The following is a 19,556-nucleotide window of genomic DNA, read 5'->3' as shown; positions in this document are numbered from 1 at the left end:
ATATCTCCAAACATTACTTCAGTTTAATTCCCCATGGAAGCACTTATCTCTAACCAAATACTGTAACATAAAACTTAGAAGAGCTATGTTCCATATTGTCTTTGTCACTTGAAGACTAATTTATGGAAATGCATTTTAACATAAAGTGCAAATGAAGTGTAAAATCTTGCTGCATGCTATTTACTAAAGTTTCATTTCTGCTTTTAAACCATTTAGTATTGAGAAACAAGGATATTATGTTTTGTAACTCCAAAGCATAAAAGTATTTGAAACAAAAGCAAGGGGAGACCAGGAGAAATAGTATACTCTGGTTTTACTTTAAGCGAGACACACATACATGATGTGGCAATGTGATAACATGTGTCATTCATGTACTTTTACATTTAACCCAAGTGCATATATCTTCTATCCTGGGCAGTGGGTATTGATCTACTTTCAGTACTAGATTGATGGCAAATTAATATCACCACAGATACTGACAGACCCATTCATCTTGACTACTGGGACCACTGGCAATGCCCATGGGTTCCATTCAAACTTGGAAAGAATTCCTTCAGCATCCATGTAATCCAGTTGACTAGGTAATTTATTATGGATGGTATAAGGAACCAGGCAGGCTTTGCAAAACTTGGGTGTGCCCCCTTCATTTAACACAATGTTATCCTTGATATGTTTAAGTTTTCCAGTGATATCCTTGAACACTGCAGTGGCATCAGCCAGAACCTTTTTTAATTCAGTTAACTCTGTTGCAGAGGATATAGAGTGCAAATTGCAACTCCAATCTAGTTGCAGTTGTTACAGCCACTCACATCCCACAATGCTGGCCTTTGTGTTTTTATTGCATTCAAATAATGTTGGTTGTTGTATTTCTTTGTTATGAATGTCATTCCCACAGGAGTTATCGTTTCTCCAGTATAAGTTCTTAGTTGTATATCTGCAGGCTTCGGTTCAGTATTCCTGAATTGCCATTCAAACTCATTTTGTGGAATGACCGAAACAGCAGAGCCAGTGTCCAATTCCATTGTAATGAATTTGCTGTTCACTTCTGGTGTGAGCTATAATGCTTGTCTCTTGTTAGTTTTGACTCTCCAATCTCTCCAACCCTGTGTCATTCTCATATTTTTCATAAACAGTGTGTAGATTAGTGCTTTTTTGAAACTGCAACTTGGCTTGTTATCTTTTTCTCTTCCCTGTGCAGTGCTTTTATTTTTGTCTGCCCAACACGCTCTTTCTATGTGTCCTACTTTGTTGCATTTTTCTGCAAGTTTCACCTTTCAGCCCGTATTGGTCTGGTGTATGTGAGCCTCTGCCACAATGGTAACAAGCCATACTGTTTGGCCAGGCTGGTTTCTGTTTGAACATTGTAATTTTGATCATGCTCACATTCATTCCTGACTGCAACTTAAATATGTCACTGTCTGTTGTTTCCATTGATACAGCTATTTCAACTGTTCTCATTTAGTAGTTTTTGAATGCTTTCTTGTAAGATTCCACAAACAAAATGATCTTTCAGTGAATCATTAAGCCTATCACTGAACTGACAACACTCATATAATCTCTTCAATTCAGCTGAAATGGACTCTCCTTCCTTTTGATTCTGCTTATGAAACTTGAATTGTTCAACGTTTTCAGTTCTAAATGATTTTGCGTTACTTTCATGATATCAGCAAAGCTCATTTTAGACGATAAGACGTAGGAGCAGAATTAGCCCATCTGGCCCATCCAGTCTGATCCTTTTCTGATCATGGCTGATCCTTTTTTTTCTCCTCCTCAACCCCAGTTCATGGCCTTCTCCCTGTAACCTTTGATGCCATGTCCAATCAGGAACCTATCAATCTCTGCCTTAAATACACACAATGACCTGGTATCCACAACTGCATGTGGCAACAAGTTCCACAAATTCACCGCCATTTGGCTAAGAAATTTCTCCACATCTCTAATTTGAAAAGGCGCCCCTCTATCCTGAGGCTGTGCCCTCTTGTCCTAGACTCTCCCACCATGGGAAATTGACATTTCTTTAGCCAAAGGGTGGTGAATTTGTGGAATTTGTTGCTACATGCAGCTGTGGAGGCCAGATTCTGCTCCTATGTCTAATGATCTTATGGAAACATCCTTTCCACATCTATTCTATCTAGGCCTTTCAACATTCGAAAAGGTTTCAATGAGATTCCCCTCATCCTTCTGAATTCCAGCGAGTACAGACCCAGAGCCATCAAACGTTCCCTGTATGATAACCCTTTCTCCTTGGAATCATCCTTGTGAACCTCCTTTGGACCCTCTCCAATGCCAGCACATCTTCTCTAAACTGTTCACAATACTCAAGGTGAGGCCTCACCAGTGCCTTATAAAGCCTTAGCACCACATCCTTGCTCTTGTATTCTAGACCTCTTGAAATGAATGCTAACATGGCACTTCCCTTCCTCACCAACACAAAATAATCTGCAGGTGCTGGGGTCAAAGCAACACTCACAACACGCTGGAGGAACTCAGCAGGTCGGACAGCATCCGTGGAAAAGATCGGTCAACGTTTCGGGCCGGAACCCTTTGTCAGGACTGAGGACTGAATACCGAAACATTGACCGATCTCTTCCACGAATGCTGCCCGACCTGCTCACTCCCTTCCTCACCACCAACTCAACCTGCAAGTTAACCTTCAGGGTGTTCTGTACAAGGACTCCTAAGTCCCTCTGCATCTCAGATTCCTGGATTTTCTCCCCATTAAGAAAATAGTCCGCACATTTTTTTCTGTACAAAGTGCATGACCATGCATTTTTCAACATTGTATTTCATTTGCCACTTTCTTGCCTATTCACCTAACCTAAGTCTGTTTGCATCCTACCTGTTTCCTCAACACTAACTGTCCCTCCACCAATCTTCACACCATCTGCAAACTTAGCAACAAAGCCATCTATTCCATTGCCTAAATCATTTATATACAGCATAAAAATAAGTGGTCCCAACCCCTGCAAACACCACGAGTCACCGGCAGCCAACCAGAAAAGAATCCTTTTATTCCCACTTGCTGCCTCCTACCAATTAGCCAATCCTCTAACCATGTTAGTAACTTTCCTGTAATACCATGAGCTCTTAACTTGGTAAGCATGCTGATGTGTGGCACCTTGTCAAAGGCCTTCTGAAAGTCCAAATATACAACATCCACTGCATCCCCTTTATTTATCCTACTTGTAATCTCCTCAGACAGACCACGGATACTGCTGGAGAAGATCATGAAGTTAAAAGTTGCTTATTGTGGACATGTTACGCAGAGAGATAACATCTTGTCCGATTCGCTATATGGAAAAGTGAAGGGAAAGATAGGAAGAGGAAAGCAAAGAACAACGTGGCTGGATAACATCAAGGATTGGAGCAAGCTGGACAAGACTAGGGATGTTGTGGACAAGTGTCAGGACAGAGCGGCAAGGAGGGAAATCATCCAACTGGAAATTCCAGATGTGACCTAATGACGACGAATCTCCTCAAAGGATCCCAAGAGGTTTGTCAGGCAGGACTTTCCCTGCAGGAAACCATGCTGACTTTGTCCTATCTTGTCCTGTCACCAAGTACTCCATAACCTCATCCTTAACAATTGATTTCAACATTTTCCCAACCACTGAGATCAGACTAACTGGTTAATAATTTCCTTTCTGCTGCCTTCCTCCTTTCTTAAAGAGTGGAGTTACATTTGCAATTTTCCAGACCTCTGGCACCAAGCCAGAGTCCTATGATTTTTGAAAGATCATTCCTAATACCACCACAATCTCTAATGCTACCTCTTTCAGAACCCTAGGGTGAAGTTCATCTGGTCCGGGTGACTTCTGTACCTTTAGGTCTTTCAGCTTTTTGAGCACCTTCTCTCTTGTGATAGTAACTGCACCCACTTCTCTTCCTTCATACACTACAACATCAGGCAAACTGCTAGCGTCTTCCACAGTGAAGATGATGCAAAATACTCATTTAGTTCATCAGCCATCTCCTTGTCCCGTTATTATTTCTCCTGCCTCAATTTCTAGCGGTCCTATATCCACTCTTGTTTCTCTTTTATTTTTAATATACTTGAGAAAACTTTTACTTTCCACTTTGATATTATTTGGTAGCTTGCTTTCATATTTCATTTTTTCCCTTCTAATGATTTTTTTAGTTGCTCTCTGTAGGTTTTTAAAAACTTCCCAAACCTTTATCTTCCCACTAATTTTTGTTTTGTTGCATGCCCTTTCTGTTGCTTTTACAATAGCTTTGACTTCCCTTGTCAGCCATGATTGTACTATTTTATTATTTGAGTATTTCTTCATTTTTGGAATACATATGTCCTGCACCTTCCTTATTTTTCCTAGAAACACATGCCATTGCTGGTCTGTTGACATCCCCGATAGCAGTTCCTTCCAATTTACTTTGGCCAACTCCTCTCTCATACCGCTGTAATTTCCCTTACTCCACTGAAATACTGCTACACTAGACTTTACTTTCTCCCTATCAAATTTCAAGTTGAACTCAATCATAATGTGATCACTAGTTGCTAAGGGTTCTTTTACCTTATGCTCCCTAATCACCTCTGGTTCATAAAACCCAATCCAGTATAACTGATTCCTTAGTAAGCTCGATGACAAACTGCTTGTTTGGTTGGAGCAGTTAAACTTCTGAGCAAACTGTATGCCTTTAAACTCAATTCACTCAGCAAAACTGGTGCTCTTTTCTCATTGACTATTCTATTTGTTTCAAAATACCACTCAATTCACTCTGTATATCGTTCCGATGTAGCCAGCCATTTCTGCTTTTTTTGTTTGTTTATTATTATTATCACCCAGTACTCATTGTTTATGAACCTGTAAATTCTGTCCATTTTCTGCACTTTGTTTTGACTCAATCATCTCTGTCTCCTTTATTGAAGGGACATGTGCTGCGCTGGTTTTTTTTACTCCACCATTTTTCTTTTCCCCTTGTGAAGGAACAAATGTGTTGTGCTTTTTTAGAAATTTGAATATCTTCTGCATTTTTTTTAAAACTCAAAACGTGCCCCACTGCACTTCAACAGGTAGGTTGTTATCACGGATTCATTTAAAACTTATTCATCACCACCGTTATGTTTTACATCTCCAAAAGATACAGGTAATTGGAAGAAAAACAAGGGGAGACTAGGAGAATTTGTATGCTTTGTTTTTTACTTTAAGCGAGACACGCCCGTATATGACATGGTGGCGTGAGGACGTATGCCATTGACGTAGTTTTACATATAACCCGCAATGCATTCTGTAAACAACAAAGGATGCTTAATCAAACAATATATTTACAATATTACACAAATATTACCAAAATATTAAATACACAACACCAAACACCAAAGGTTAGCAACACCAGTTTCTGCATTACAATTTTGTTTCAGTTGCTAGATTTTTGCATTTTAAGTGAATTGAGGGCGATGAAGTTCATGCAGGAGAGTGACACTGAGATAAAAGATCAGTTATGATCCCAACAAAAGACAGAGCAAGTACAAGGGACAAAATAACCTCTCCTGTTTCTTACATCCCTTAGTCTCAAGGAATAATAGTCTTTAAATGTTGTCATCACTCATGTACAGTTTACTTTTTAAGAGCCTTACTGAGATTCAATTAGCCCTAGTTTACTGATGGCTGGCGAAAGACCATGACTGTATTATATGGAAGGTTGTCCACTGTTAGCAAAAAAAGAATCACTTACTTTCTGCCTATTTTATTGAGGATTTAGAAACCACCTAATGTCTTGCCTTGTCCATTCTGGACTATAAACATGCAGGACCAATGTGTGGTTAAGTGCCTTGCTCAATGACACAACACAGTACACACTACCTCAGCTGAAGCTCGAACCCATGATCTTCAGATCACTAGTCCAACACCTTAACCACTTGGCCACATGCCAACAATGGATGCAATATTGACCTTTTAGTTCCTTATTTGATCTTCAATCAAATGACTCATGAAAGAGCAATAAAATACACGTTGGCACTTTTCATCTCTGTCAAGAAAGAATGATGATTAGTGGAAATGGAAAGAAACATAAAAATAAACACATATAAGATTATGTTTTTTGTCAAACGAAAATCTCCAAATTTGTTTTTAATTGTTCTATTTAGCACTAAATAACGAGCAACAAAAATAATTTGGGGTTTTATGGTTGACTATCGTCTATAAAATTACAGAGAAGTTGAAATATTGAAAAATCTCCCAATCCAGTATAGGTGTATAAGATGATGAGAGGCATTGATCGTGTGGATAGTCAGAGGCTTTTCCCGAGGGCTGAAATGGCTAGCACGAGAGGGCACAGTTTTAAGGTGCTTGGAAGTAGGTACAGAGGAAATGTCAGGGGTAGGTTTTTTATGCAGAGAGTGGTGAGTGCGTGGAATGGGCTGCCAGTGACGGTGGTGGAGGCAGATATGATAGGGTCTTTTAAGAGATTCCAGGACAGGTATATGGAGCTCAGAAAAATAGAGGGCTATGGATAACCCTAAGTAATTTCTCAGGTAAGGACATGTTCAGCGCAGCTTTGTAGGCCGAAGGGCCTGTATCGTGCTGTAGGTTTTCTATGTTTCTGTACTACAATGTCTGGTGAAGGATACAGTCAACCCAACTGAAATCCTCATAAGCGCTATATAGATGGATTATTATTAAGTACTTAATTTGGGGAAAAAATGCAAGTTAAGTGTTAAAAATATCAAGACTTGATAAATCTTTACCTTCCAAAGCACTCCCTGTCTTCTGCTACATATAATTAATTTTTGATGTATTTGCATACCTAGAACCTGGCACAAACTGTGGCAAATCAATGTCCACCCCAATGTAGTGTGTGAAGCAGTACACTGCCTCAAAATAAAACAAACAAGAAATGTTTACAACAGCAACAGAAGTTCATATGTGTATCTATTTCCTTAAAATTACATTTTTTTTATTTTTACAATTCAGCAAAAAAGCTTTCCCTGACATCCTGAATTTAAGAAAAACCCAAGTATGGAATCACTTAAAATTTCTCAAGAAAACATAAATTCAGAATTGTCATACAATGTAAAATACCACAAGTTGTTATCAGCCCTTATGGCAGAATAGTAGGGAACAGAAAAAGCAGAAAGCAAATCTCACATCTTGACCAAAATGAACATCAATTTTCTTCAGAGAAATTAGGAAACTTACAGGGAAGACTCTGAATGATATAAAGGAATTTAAAAGATAGCTATTTACACTTATATGTATTGATACACATACCTTTATATAAGCTCCAGTTCATATTGTAATTAATCCTTGTTTATTTTCACTGAGCACACTGTATTTAATTACTTTCACCATGGGCAGAACATAATTCTGATCACAGCTATAATGAATACATCATTTAATAAATTAACAAAAAACAACCATATTTATGATTTTGTAACTAATTTTTCAACAAATAGTAACATTTATTCATCTATCTTGTTAAGGTAATTAAGACAAATATTGCAAAATGAGGTTTAAAGCTTTTAAAAGTAAATATTCAACAAAATTATTGAAGCAAAGTAATTTATTTGTAATTCTTTAACCCAAGTGGGGATCCTTTCTGAAGGAGTTAAGCAACATTTAATAAAGATCTGTTACATATCTGCTCTAAGAGAACGAAACAAGGATAATTTGGCGCAATAAGACAGGTGCTTGCAGAGTATTTCTAACCTTCCAGTAAAAATATAAATACAAGATTTGAATGTGAATCCCATAAGTTTATGCATAGAAACTACTATATGGTTCACAAATACTGCTGTCAGCATCACCAAAAACCACTCATGGCATCATGATGCGATATTTCTCTATCCCCTACTCGAACACAGGCATTAATATTAACGAATAAATAAGCAAACACATGCAAAAATAACATTAAAGTGAACGTTGTGTGAACTCATGAGGTGATGGTCTTCTGCTATCATTAATATTTAACTGTAGCTAGCAAAAACGTCAACAAATCTGGAATCTTTTTTCCCTACAACTTAAGTAACGTTTCATAACTTTTACAAGTAAAAAGGACTGCAGATGTTGAGCACCACATTATATTCTGACTAAAAGAAGGTTTGCAATCAAGGACTTCTGAAAGTCAATAGAAAAGTTCAGACAATAAGGAAAAGCATACAATATCGACAAATCTAAATGTATGGCTGTGGGGGCTAAAGGTGCGAAAGTGAAATTCTCACCAGTCATCCAGAGTATTTCAACATGGCAAAATAGTTCCAATCAACCCAAATGTAAACTCAGAAATAGTTAGAAAAGTTACAATCTGATTTTTTAATGTAAGACTTTGTTTAACTATCAATTATAAAATACATCACATTTTTAGTTTTTTCCCCGAAACTACATTTCAATAAATCCAAATAGTGTTGCAACCAAGTATAATTAAAATGCATTATTTAACTGTACAGTAATACTTCAATAAATTTTATATAAAAGATTAATAATCATGTCTTTGAATTACATGTAAAATGTGAACTGTCACAGTAAAATCAGTAAAATCACAAAATCTGTTCAATGGGTTTCATAAATGGGAATAAACTAATGTCACAAATTTGAGATTGATTGAGCAGTATCTTTGACTTCCCATTGATTGTCAAAATGACACGTACAATTTGTTTCATTCAACATTTTGCCATGCAAAAAAAACAAGATAAATTAATAAACACAACGTTAAGTACAGTGGATTTCAGTTAATTGGTCCAGTGGTTAATTGGGGCAGCTGGTTATTTGAGCCAAATCTTAAAATAACAAAAACTAATCAAGAAAATAGCTAGGATTCCTTTCCTTCATTTTGGACACTATGCTGCTTAATTGGGCAGGAGCCTGGTGCCAAATAACTTCTAACTAGCATCAGTCGTGTGAACTTGTGTGACCAATGAGACACTGCACTGTGCTTAGAGAGAACAGTTTTGAATAGCGTCAGTTGTGTGTGTGTTTTTGTTCTAAAGCAGTGAGTTTTGTCACTGATAGTTGGCAGGAAATAAGCAGTAGGACAATTTAGAATTGTTTTGCTCATTGCGGTTTCAGGCACTGAGGCTTGGAGATGCCAGAAATGCCCAAGAGTGAAAATGAAATGATTTCCTTACTTCAGCATTAGGATCTGTGGATCAATAATCATCTTGAATGTTACAACAAAAATTAAGATTTGGAGGATGCAATTGCTGAAAGCATTGTTTGAAGTCAGTCCATTATCTGCAATACGTGTCTGTGCTAATTTTGTTAATTTACATTCAATCAAAAGAAACATGACAACAAAGCAACACACATCAAAGTTGCTGGTGAACGCAGCAGGCCAGGCAGCATCTCTAGGAAGAGGTACAGTCGACGTTTCAGGCCGAGACCCTTCGTCAGGACTAACTGAAGGAAGAGTTAGTTAGAGATTTGAAAGTGGGATGGGGAGGGGGAGATCCAAAATGATAGGAGAAGACAGGAGGAGGAGGGATGGAGCCAAGAGCTGGACAGATGATTGGCAAAGGGGATATGAGAGGATCATGGGACAGGAGGCCCGGGGAGAAAGTCGGGGGGGGGGGGAACCCAGAGGATGGGCAAGGGGTATAGTCAGAGGGACAGAGGGAGAAAAAGGAGAGTGAGAGAAAGAATGTGTGTATAAAAATAAATAACGGATGGCGTACGAGGGGGAGGTGGGGCATTAGCGGAAGTTTGAGAAGTCAATGTTCGTGTCATCAGGTTGGAGGCTACCCAGACGGAATATAGGGTGTTGTTCCTCCAACCTGAGTGTGGCTTCATCTTGATGGTAGAGGAGGCCGTGGATAGACATGTCAGAATGGGAATGGGATGTGGAATTAAAATGTGTGGCCACTGGGAGATCCTGCTTTCTCTAGCGGACAGAGCATAGGTGTTCAGCAAAGCGGTCTCCCAGTCTGCGTCGGGTCTCGCCAATATATAGAAGGCCACATCGGGAGCACCAGACGCAGTATATCACCCCAGCCGACTCACAGGTGAAGTGTCACCTCACCTGGAAGGACTGTCTGGGGCCCTGAATAAGGGAGGAAGTGTAAGGGCATGTGTAGCACTTGTTTCACTTACAAGGATAGTGTGCCAGGAGGGAGATCAGTGGGGAGGGATGGGGGGGACGAATAGACAAGGGAGTTGCATAGGGAGCAATCCCTGCAGAAAGCAGGGGGGGGGGAGGGAATGATGTGCTTAGTGGTTAGATCCCGTTGGAGGTAGCAGAAGTTACAGAGAATAATATGTTGGACCCGGAGGCTGGTGGGGTGGTAGGTGAGGATCAGGGGAACCCTATTCCTAGTGGGGTGGCGGGAGGATGGAGTGAGAGCAGATGTGCATGAAGTGGGGGAGATGTGTTTGAGGGCAGAGTTGATGGTGGAGGAAGGGAAGCCCCTTTCTTTAAAAAAGGAAGACATCTCCCTCACCTTGGAATGAAAAGCCTCATCCTGAGAGCAGATGCGGCGGAAACGGAGGAATTGCGAGGAGGGGATGGCATTTTTGCAAGAGACAGGGTGAGAAGAGGAATAGTCCAGATAGCTGTGAGAGTCAGTAGGCTTATAGTAGACATCAGTGGATAAACTGGCTCCAGAGATAGAGACAGAAAGATCTAGAAAGGGGAGGGAGGTGTCGGAAATGGACCAGGTAAACTTGAGGGCAGGGTGAAAGTTGGAGGCAAAGTTAGTAAAGTCAACGAGCTCGGCATGCATGTAGGAAGCAGCGCCAATGCAGTCGTCGATGCAGCGAAGGAAAAGTGGGGAACAGATACCAGAATAGGTACGGAACATAGATTGTTCCACAAAGCCAACAAAAGGGCAGGCATAGCTAGGACCCATAAGGGTGCCCATAGCTACACCTTTAGTTTGGAGGAAGTGGGAGGAGCCAGAGGAGAAATTATTAAGAGTAAGGACTAATTCTGCTAGACGGAGCAGAGTGGTGGTAGAGGGGAACTGATTAGGTCTGGAATCCAAAAAGAAGCGGAGAGCTTTGAGACCTTCCTTTGATAAGCTGTCTCCAGAGATAGAGACAGAAAGATCTAGAAAGGGGAGGGAGGTGTCGGAAATGGACCAGGTAAACTTGAGGGCAGGGTGAAAGTTGGAGGCAAAGTTAATAAAGTCAACGAGCTCAGCACTAAGCACATCTTTCCCTCCCCCTCTCTCTCTGCTTTCCGCGGGGATCGCTCCCTACGCGACTCCCTTGTCCATTCGTACCCCCCATCCCTCCCCACTGATCTCCCTCCTGGCACTTACCCTTGTAAGCGGAACAAGTGCTACACATGCCCTTACACTTCCTCCCTTACCACCATTCAGGGCCCCAGACAGTCCTTCCAGGTGAGGTGACACTTCACCTGTGAGTCGGCTGGGGTGATATACTGCGTCCGGTGCTCCCGATGTGGCCTTCTATATATTGGCGAGACCCGACGCAGACTGGGAGACCGCTTTGCTGAACACCTACGCTCTGTCAACCAGAGAAAGCAGGATCTCCCAGTAGCCACACATTTTAATTCCACATCACATTCCCATTCTGACATGTCTATCCATGGCCTCCTCTACCATCAAGATGAAGCCACACTCAGGTTGGAGGAACAACACCTTATATTCTGTCTGGGTAGCCTCCAACCTGATGGCATGAACATTGACTTCTCTAACTTCCGCTAATGCCCCACCTCCCCCTCGTACCCCATCCGTTATTTATTTTTATACACACATTCTTTCTCTCACTCTGCTTTTTCTTCCTCTGTCCCTCTGACTATACCCCTTGCCCATCCTCTGGGTCTCCCCCCCCCCTTGTCTTTCTCCCCGGGCCTCCTGTCCCATGATCCTCTCATATCCCCTTTGCCAATCATCTGTCCAGCTCTTGGCTCTATCCCTCCTCCTCCTGTCTTCTCCTATCATTTTGGATCTCCCCCTCCCCCTCCCCCTCCCACTTTCAAATCTCTTACTAACTCTTCCTTCAGTTAGTCCTGACGAAGGGTCTCGGCCTGAAACGCCAACTGTACCTCTTCCTAGAGATGCTGCCTGGACTGCTGCGTTCACCAGCAACTTTGATGTCTGTTGCTTGAATTTCCAGCATCTGCAGAATTCCTGTTGTTTGCGTTTTAAAAGAACCATGACAGCATGTTGAGTGTCCATTGTACGTGACGATGACAGTGAAACCTGTTTTTGAAGTACAAAAACCATTCCACTCTCTCGACCTCAGAAGTCCAGGTCCAGTGGTATGAGTAGTCATCACAAACCGCAGCCTTCTTTAGTTGCAGTGGATAACCATGAATTCTACTGTGCCTTATCATGCCCTTCACTCTCCACAAAGCATTGCAGAACTGCCTTCTTGGCCTTTGGATCTCACTGTTGGTTTCATCGCCGGAGATGACTTCACATGCTAGGACAGGCATGTCCCTATATTACCAGGGTACGAGACCCACTGGCTACCTTCACCTGGTTTAGTCCACCTGTCGAAGCAGTGTACTGGGGTGTAGCCACTGTCTCATGCAAAAAGCTACTTGAAGCCACGGTAGGAGCTGAATGTCCGATGAGGACCAAAGGTGAGTGAGCTGTCCCAGAAAGGACACGACAAGTCCCTTCACCTCCCTGGACACTCCATACACAGCAGCGTACACTGGGTAAGTTCCTCCACTGATAACGATTAGGAACTATTACACAGTTTTATAGTACTGTTTGTAGCATTGGTAGTGTTCTGTATTTTGTTTAAAGATATAACTTATCACTCAGTTTGTCTTTTTTATATCTTCTTAACCATTTCCATGAAACTTTAGCTAAATGGGGCAGCTGCTTAATTGGGCCAAAATGTACTGGACCTGATGCGTTCCAATTAATTGGAATCCATTGTGTTTCCAAAGCAGTTTTACTTCCTCTACAAGATTATGTTTCATTTAAATTCAAAGGAATATCATCTGCATTTTTGAACATAAGTATAGAATTATAAATTTTTAATGCTGGGCCAAGTTTAATGCTCATGATCTTCACTATATCTACTTGTGTTAGCAGAAGAAAAGCTTCCCCGTCGATTGACTGTTAAAAACAAGAGTGCAGAATTTTAATATACATCAGGATATGATCATTTAAATGTCATATTACATGCATTATTTCTCAAAGTGCTCTTGAGTGTAAGTTTAAACAATGATCTAAGTTCAGGATACTAATGAAAACAATTACCATGAAATTATGCTGTGGGAAGCTGACAGAAAAATTGTTGACATCAGACTGTTAAATAGTGTGGATAAAAATTTCAGAAAATATGCCATGCATAAACAGGCTGATGTCCAAAGTGCTAGATTAGAACTTGTATAAACCTGACGTAAATGCTATCTGAGATAGAAGCAGAGTGGTGCAGCTATTAGAGCTGCTGTTTCCCAGCTCCCAGAAACAGACTGGATTCTCTGCTACCTTTCATATGGATCTGCATATTCTCTCTGTGATTTCCCGTTGGTGCTCCAGTTTTCTCCCACATCCCAAATGCTTACATATTGGTTGATTAATTGGCCACTTAAATGGTCCACTGTGTCTAAGGGAGTTGTTGAATCAGAGGGGAGATGCATAGGGCACAGGACAGTCTAGCAGAGCAACATACCCTCCACCCCAGGGTATCTGTGCCAACCCTGATACCAATCCAGACTAATCCCCTATGATTGCCTATGGTCTATAACCCTTCATTTTTTGCTTGTCCTTGTACCTTTAAATGCCTCTTAAACATTGTTATTGTATTTGATTTCATCATATCCCCTGGCATTGTGTTTCAAGCACCTACTACTTGCTCTGTAAAAATCTTGACTTCTCAGTCTCCTTTGAACTTTCTTCCTCTCACTTTAAAGTTATGCCCTCTAGTATTTGACATTTCAACCTTGGCAAAAAGACTCTATGTTTGTCATGACCTGCCCCACTCAAAGCCATGCTGATTTTCCCTAATAATGCATGTTTTTCCAACTGACAGCAGATCCTATCCTTAAGTATCTTCTCCAATAATGTTGCTACCATTGATGTAAGACTCACTAACATATAACTGTCAGAGTGGCACTTGGAGAGGACTTTGTGAAGGTCTCATCCAGTGAGGCAAAATGGGTAGAGCTCACAAATAAGCCTTTCCCCAGCTTAGCACCATCTATATAATCTGTAGCAGTACAATTATCCAATTGCTTTAAGGTCCTTTTATAATCTGCTTACATATCTATTCCTCTGTATCCTACTGGCTATGGCGGGGGGGGGGGGGGGGTTCCCATAATGACTGCTCCTTATTCCTGAGTATCTCCCATATTGCCTCACTGGATATGACCTTCAGGATGTCCTCTCTAAATGCTGCTGTGACATTCTACCTGACTAGCAATGCAACTGGCACTATACCCCTTTCTATCAAAATGAGTTGATGGGGAAGAGGGGAAAACAGATTACATGGACGTTTAGGGAAAATTTGAAATGGAGATGAATTGGTTTATTCTGTAAGTTCAAAGTAAAGCTATTATCAAAGTCCATATAGATGTCACCATATACTGCCATGAGATTCATTTTCTTGCAGGCATTTACAGGACATTAAAAAATACAATAGAATTTATTTTTTAAAACTTTACAAATCTATATATATTATACATAAGACTGCATATCAAGTGTACAAGCTATACTGGCATAGACTCAATGGGTTGAAATTGCCTTGTACTATGGAGTTACAACATCTTACAGAAACAGGCCCTTCAGCCCACTGAATCCATGCTGACCATCAAGAACCTATTTATGCTATGACTAATCCTGTTTTATTCACCCCATACTCCCAGCTATTCCCATCAGAGTCTAGGGCTCTCACTCATGCATGGGCAACTTACAGTAGTCCATTAATTTATCAATCCGTACATCCTTGGGATATGCGAGGAAACCTGAGCACCCAGCAATCACAGGGAGAACAGACAAATTTCACACAGACAGCAACTGGGGTTAGGAAGGAACAACAGTCATTGAAGCTATGAGCTACTCCACTCGCTGAACCACTGTACTGCCGCACAGTATGTGGAAACGCAGAAGCAAGTTTTACCTCCTCTTTGAAGTGCTTGGCCTGTTGTTCACAGCCGGTAAGTTTCTGAACAAAGTTTCCCACCTACATCAAACAAATAGGAACATCTTATAGTGAAGTTATGTGATGGACCGTTGAGACAATTGTCCTTAAAATAGATCTTAGCAAATAAAAGTACTGAGGCAAGTGCTTCAAATGACTAATAAAATAATTGGCTTTATTTGTCCCATGTACATTGAAACTTAAAAGTTTTATGAGCAGTTTTGAGCCCTTATCTAACAAAGGATGTATTGGCATTGGACAGGGCCCAGAGGAGGTTCATGAGAATGACCCCAGAAATGAAACGGTTAATGTATGAGGAGTATTTGATGGCTCTGGGCCTGTACTCTCTGGAATTTAGAAGAATGAGAGAGAATCTTATCGAAAACTATTGAATATTGAAAGGCCTAGATCGAGTGGACATGGAGAGGATATTTCCTATAGTGGGGTAGTCAAGGATGGTCCTAGAAGGACGTCCCTTTAGAACAGAGATGAGGAGGAATTTCTTTAACGGGAGGATGGTGAATCTGTGGAATAAATTGCCAAAGACAGCTGTGGAGGCCAAGTCATTGGGTATATTCAAAGCGGAGTTTGATAGTTTCTTGATTAGGCAGGGTGTCGAAGGTTACAGGGAAAAGGCAAGAGAATGGATTTGAGAAGGATTATAAATCAGCCATAATGGAATGGCACAGCAGACTAGATGGGCTGATTGGCCTGATTCTGCTCCTCTGTCTTATATTCTTATCGAAACATGAAATATATAGTGAAATTCATCTTATCAAATCAGTGAGGGCAGCCGTAAGTGTAGTCACACTTCTGCTGCAAACATAGCTCACCCACAAGAAATAAGATGCTTGATAAAATGAAGTTATTATTTTAAAGCAAGTTGAAATTAATTATCTTAAATCATTTTGTTAATTGGAAGTAAACTAAAATGAAATACTACAGCAAAAATGCCCAGTATGTTTCAGGGAGTTCTGAATTTAAGCAATGACTAACTACCCAGGTTCATATGAAAAGGACCATAATTTACTGACAACACAATGAAGCAGCTTGAATCTGGAACAATTTGATAATTCCAACAGATTTATCACATTCTTAAATGGTCACATTTTACCTCCTTTTCCTTCCCTTCTCTTACCTCTTCGATAGTCCATTTGGCTACTTTGCTGGCGCTGATCCCTGCTACACCTGGAAGGAGCTTGCAATGTTGTTCCCAACACAGGGACAATGAACGAGCTGGATGTGGAGACATGGCAGACAGAAAGACTGATTGTTGCAAGACTTGTTGTATGCCTTCTTTTGGAATGTCTAAAAATATAGCACCAGAAAACACTAAGATTGCAATGATAAATTTGGTCCCTTCTGAATATAATAAGCATTTTTTTTTAGGATGTTAGAAGGAAGACGTTTTTTAATTGGAATGTTTAATTCCACTTTTCGGCGTCGTGAAATTGCCAATAATGGTCTGATTGTCTGATATATTTTATGTTTATAAGATAATGAGAGACATAGATAGGGTAGAGAGCTGCTAACTTTTTGGAGGTTGAAATATCTAATACTCAAGGGCATGCACGTAAGGTGAGCACAGGAGTTAAAGTTCAAAGGGGATGTGCAGGGCAAGTGTTTTTGCTTTTACAAATTACTGGGTACCTGGAATATATTATCAGAGGTGGGAATGGAGACAGATACAATAGAGGCATTTAAAAGCCTCCTAAATGGGCAAATAAATTAGCAGGCAATGGAGGGATGTGCACATTGTGTAGGCAGAAGAAATTCGTTTGGCTAGGCATTTAATTAATAGTTTAATTTGTTTGGCATATATTGTGTTGTGTTCTAAGTAAATCAACATATCTGATTGTCACCTAGAGGAAGGCTCACATACAGGGTGGGATGAGCACGTAGGTATGTGTGCAGAGGGAAGAATGTGAAGCAAGTAGTGGAGGTTTGCTTTGTCCTGAGGTTGAGAATATACAATACGCAACACACAGAAGTTAGTTGCGCAATTAGTGAGGAACAGAAGGGTGGAGCATGCTGGGAACTGAGCGCCCTACATAGCAATATGGCCTGTTGTTCCTGTAGTCCCAGGGCACCCACGCACAATTCCAGCACACTGGTGCAGGCAGCGGGACCAATGCTGGAAGACACTCACATAGTTCCTAAAGGAAGCTCTTGTCCCAGCTTAGCTATCAGTTTAGTGACCCACAGCATCACCTCACAGCTCCTGATTAGAACCAGGAACTGACTGAGCAATGAGAGAGAAACAGTTAGACATATATAAGGGAAGTTACTGATTGGGTTAAAGAGGCAAATGAACGCTGGGCAATGCTCCAATTGTGAGATGGCTCTCCAGCACAGGTTATAACATTGGTTCAACTATATTATTGGATTGGATGGAAAATTGTAACTTTCTTTGTAGTTTAACTTACTTATGCATGTTTTTATTTTTATATAATTACCTATATACCTGTAATTGTTCACTGTGTATTTTTTTTTAGAGGTTGCAGTTGTGGGTATCTCATTATGTGAAAAAGAGCTAACACGTTGGTTAACTATGGAAATTCAATGGAATTAGCAAACTGGTATAAGAAGGCCAGACCACATTAGTCAGTCTCTTTGTCTCTCTCCCCTTTGTTCCTTTCCTCTTTCTCTCTCTCCCTCTCACACTCACTTCATCTTTCTGCCTTTTCCTTTTTTATTCTTGTAACATTTAAACGATCATAAGCAACAAGTTTTATGCTTCATTCTTGACTTCTGAAAAACCTTGGATCAAAAACATCAGGACCAACAATATGAAATGTTTGGAGAGGCGGTAAACTTGAAAATACATCCCAGCATTACAAGTATTTTCAAAAGAGGAATATATAAACTGAATCAAAATGACACAAAACACAAGAATGTTTTTTGTGTACATTCATAGGACATTTCAATTAAGGAGCTTGAATCTTATCTAATTTTTATCCATGGATTCCATAAAAAGTATAAAATTCTAAAAAGGCCTGGTATAGTGCTTAGATAATTGAGACGTCGAACTCTAAATGGTAAACTTCACATGTTCTATGCACATATACTACAGCAAATACCTACTCAAACATTAACCCACTTATTTTAAATGGGTAAACAAGAGAAAATCTGCAGATGCTGGAAATATGAGCAACACACACAAAATGCTGGAGGAACTCAGTAGGCCAGGTAGCATCTATGGAAAAAAGTACAGTCAACGCTTCAGTCTGAAACCCTTCGGGCAAGCATTTGTGTATATTATTTTAAATGGGTGAATATTCTCTGTTCATAGCCTGAAAGCAGCTTAAACAGATTATGTTTGTGAAGTTTGTTGACTGAAGTTTCTACCCTTGTAAATAGATCTGGTAAATTTTCACACAGGGGAAACTGTTCTGAAATTAGCTAGTAAATACATGAAATAACACTTCTTGCAAAGGGCTGTGCTTCAACTCACTTTGAAAGCTGACTTTCAAATCCTCTTGTTGAAGCTTTTGATACTTGGGTGGTCGGCCGATTCTGATAAAAAGAGAAATAGCAGAAAATTAAAGGAAGACTTATTAAGATTGCCCAGTATTACGATTCTGTTTGGTTTATAATGGGCTGGATCACACAGACCTTTACCAACTGTTCTGATCACAGAATGCTTTCGATATTGATTTGAATACTGGGCTTCCAAGTGACCAGAATTTTAACAAATAGTGTTAGACATGGGTATTTGGAATTAGTGTCAGATTTAAGGGTTGGATTCTGTTAGCTTGCTCTTCATATTGAGTTCAATCGCAAAGCTGAGTCACGTTTAGATTTTCCTGTATTATTTTGGATCATTGCCAGTTAGTCCCCGCATAAGATTCAACCTAGTGCAAGGGCCAGTGCCACATTCATGTTTGTCAATGGGTTTGAAGGAAATAGATGTTGGAGACAAAATGGAATGCTTTTGTTTTGCTTTAGCTTACTTCTCTGATAACTACAAAATCCTGCAAAAGATAGTGGATTCGACCCAGTGCATTGCGGGTAAAGCACTCCCAACCATTGAGCACATCTACATGAATTGCTGTCGTAGGGAAGCAGCATCCATCATCAGAGATCCTCACCACCCAGGCCATGCTCTTTTCTTGCTGCTGCCATCAGATAGAAGGTACAAGAACCTCAGGACCCACACTACCAGCTTCAAGAACAATTACTACCTCTCAACCATCAGGCTCTTGAACAAAAGTGGATGACTACACTCATCCATTGAGGTGTTCCCACAACCAATGGTCTCACTTTAAGGGCGCTTTATCTTGCTATTTCATGCTCTTGTTATTTATTGCTATTTATTTATATTTGCATTTGTACAGTTTGTTGTCTTCAATGCTCTTGCCCTTTCACTGATCCTGTTTACAGTTGCTATTCTATAGATTTCCTGAGTATGACTGCAGGAAAAAGAATCTCAGGGTTGTATGTGGTGACATGTATGTACTCTGGTAATAAATTTTACTTTGAACTTTTGATTTATAATTGCTTTATATCTTTTAGTTAATGTAAAAGTATTTTTCTTTAATT

The 19,556-nt window shown here is 40.2% G+C and overlaps 2 protein-coding genes across 3 annotated transcripts in view; both read right to left on the bottom strand.

Moving 5' to 3' along the window:
- LOC134357803 (rho GTPase-activating protein 18-like) overlaps positions 1-1,458 on the bottom strand; it is a 139,100-nt gene extending 137,642 nt beyond the window's left edge. The window contains exon 1 of the mRNA XM_063069466.1: positions 1,384-1,458. Coding sequence (XP_062925536.1) covers positions 1,384-1,458 — 75 coding nt within the window. The remainder of the gene's footprint in view (positions 1-1,383) is intronic.
- A 10,581-nt stretch (positions 1,459-12,039) lies between these two features.
- Positions 12,040-19,556, bottom strand: part of l3mbtl1 (L3MBTL histone methyl-lysine binding protein 1) — a 90,207-nt gene continuing 82,690 nt past the window's right edge. The window contains exons 19-22 of one of the 2 annotated variants that reach the window (XM_063041284.1): positions 18,469-18,530; positions 16,153-16,322; positions 14,994-15,056; positions 12,040-12,988 (exon numbers count right to left, since the gene is read on the bottom strand). In XM_063041284.1, the coding sequence (XP_062897354.1) occupies positions 12,839-12,988; positions 14,994-15,056; positions 16,153-16,322; positions 18,469-18,530 (445 nt within the window). In that variant the 3' untranslated portion in view covers positions 12,040-12,838. The remainder of the gene's footprint in view (positions 12,989-14,993; positions 15,057-16,152; positions 16,323-18,468; positions 18,531-19,556) is intronic. The other variant, XM_063041285.1, reaches the window with a different exon arrangement.

The sequence above is a fragment of the Mobula hypostoma genome, chromosome 2 (genome assembly GCF_963921235.1).
Source record: "Mobula hypostoma chromosome 2, sMobHyp1.1, whole genome shotgun sequence".
In the NCBI taxonomy this organism is placed as follows: Eukaryota; Metazoa; Chordata; class Chondrichthyes; order Myliobatiformes; family Myliobatidae; genus Mobula; species Mobula hypostoma.
The sequence above is the reverse complement of the archived record's forward strand: the minus strand, read 5'-3'. Positions and strand labels throughout refer to the sequence as shown.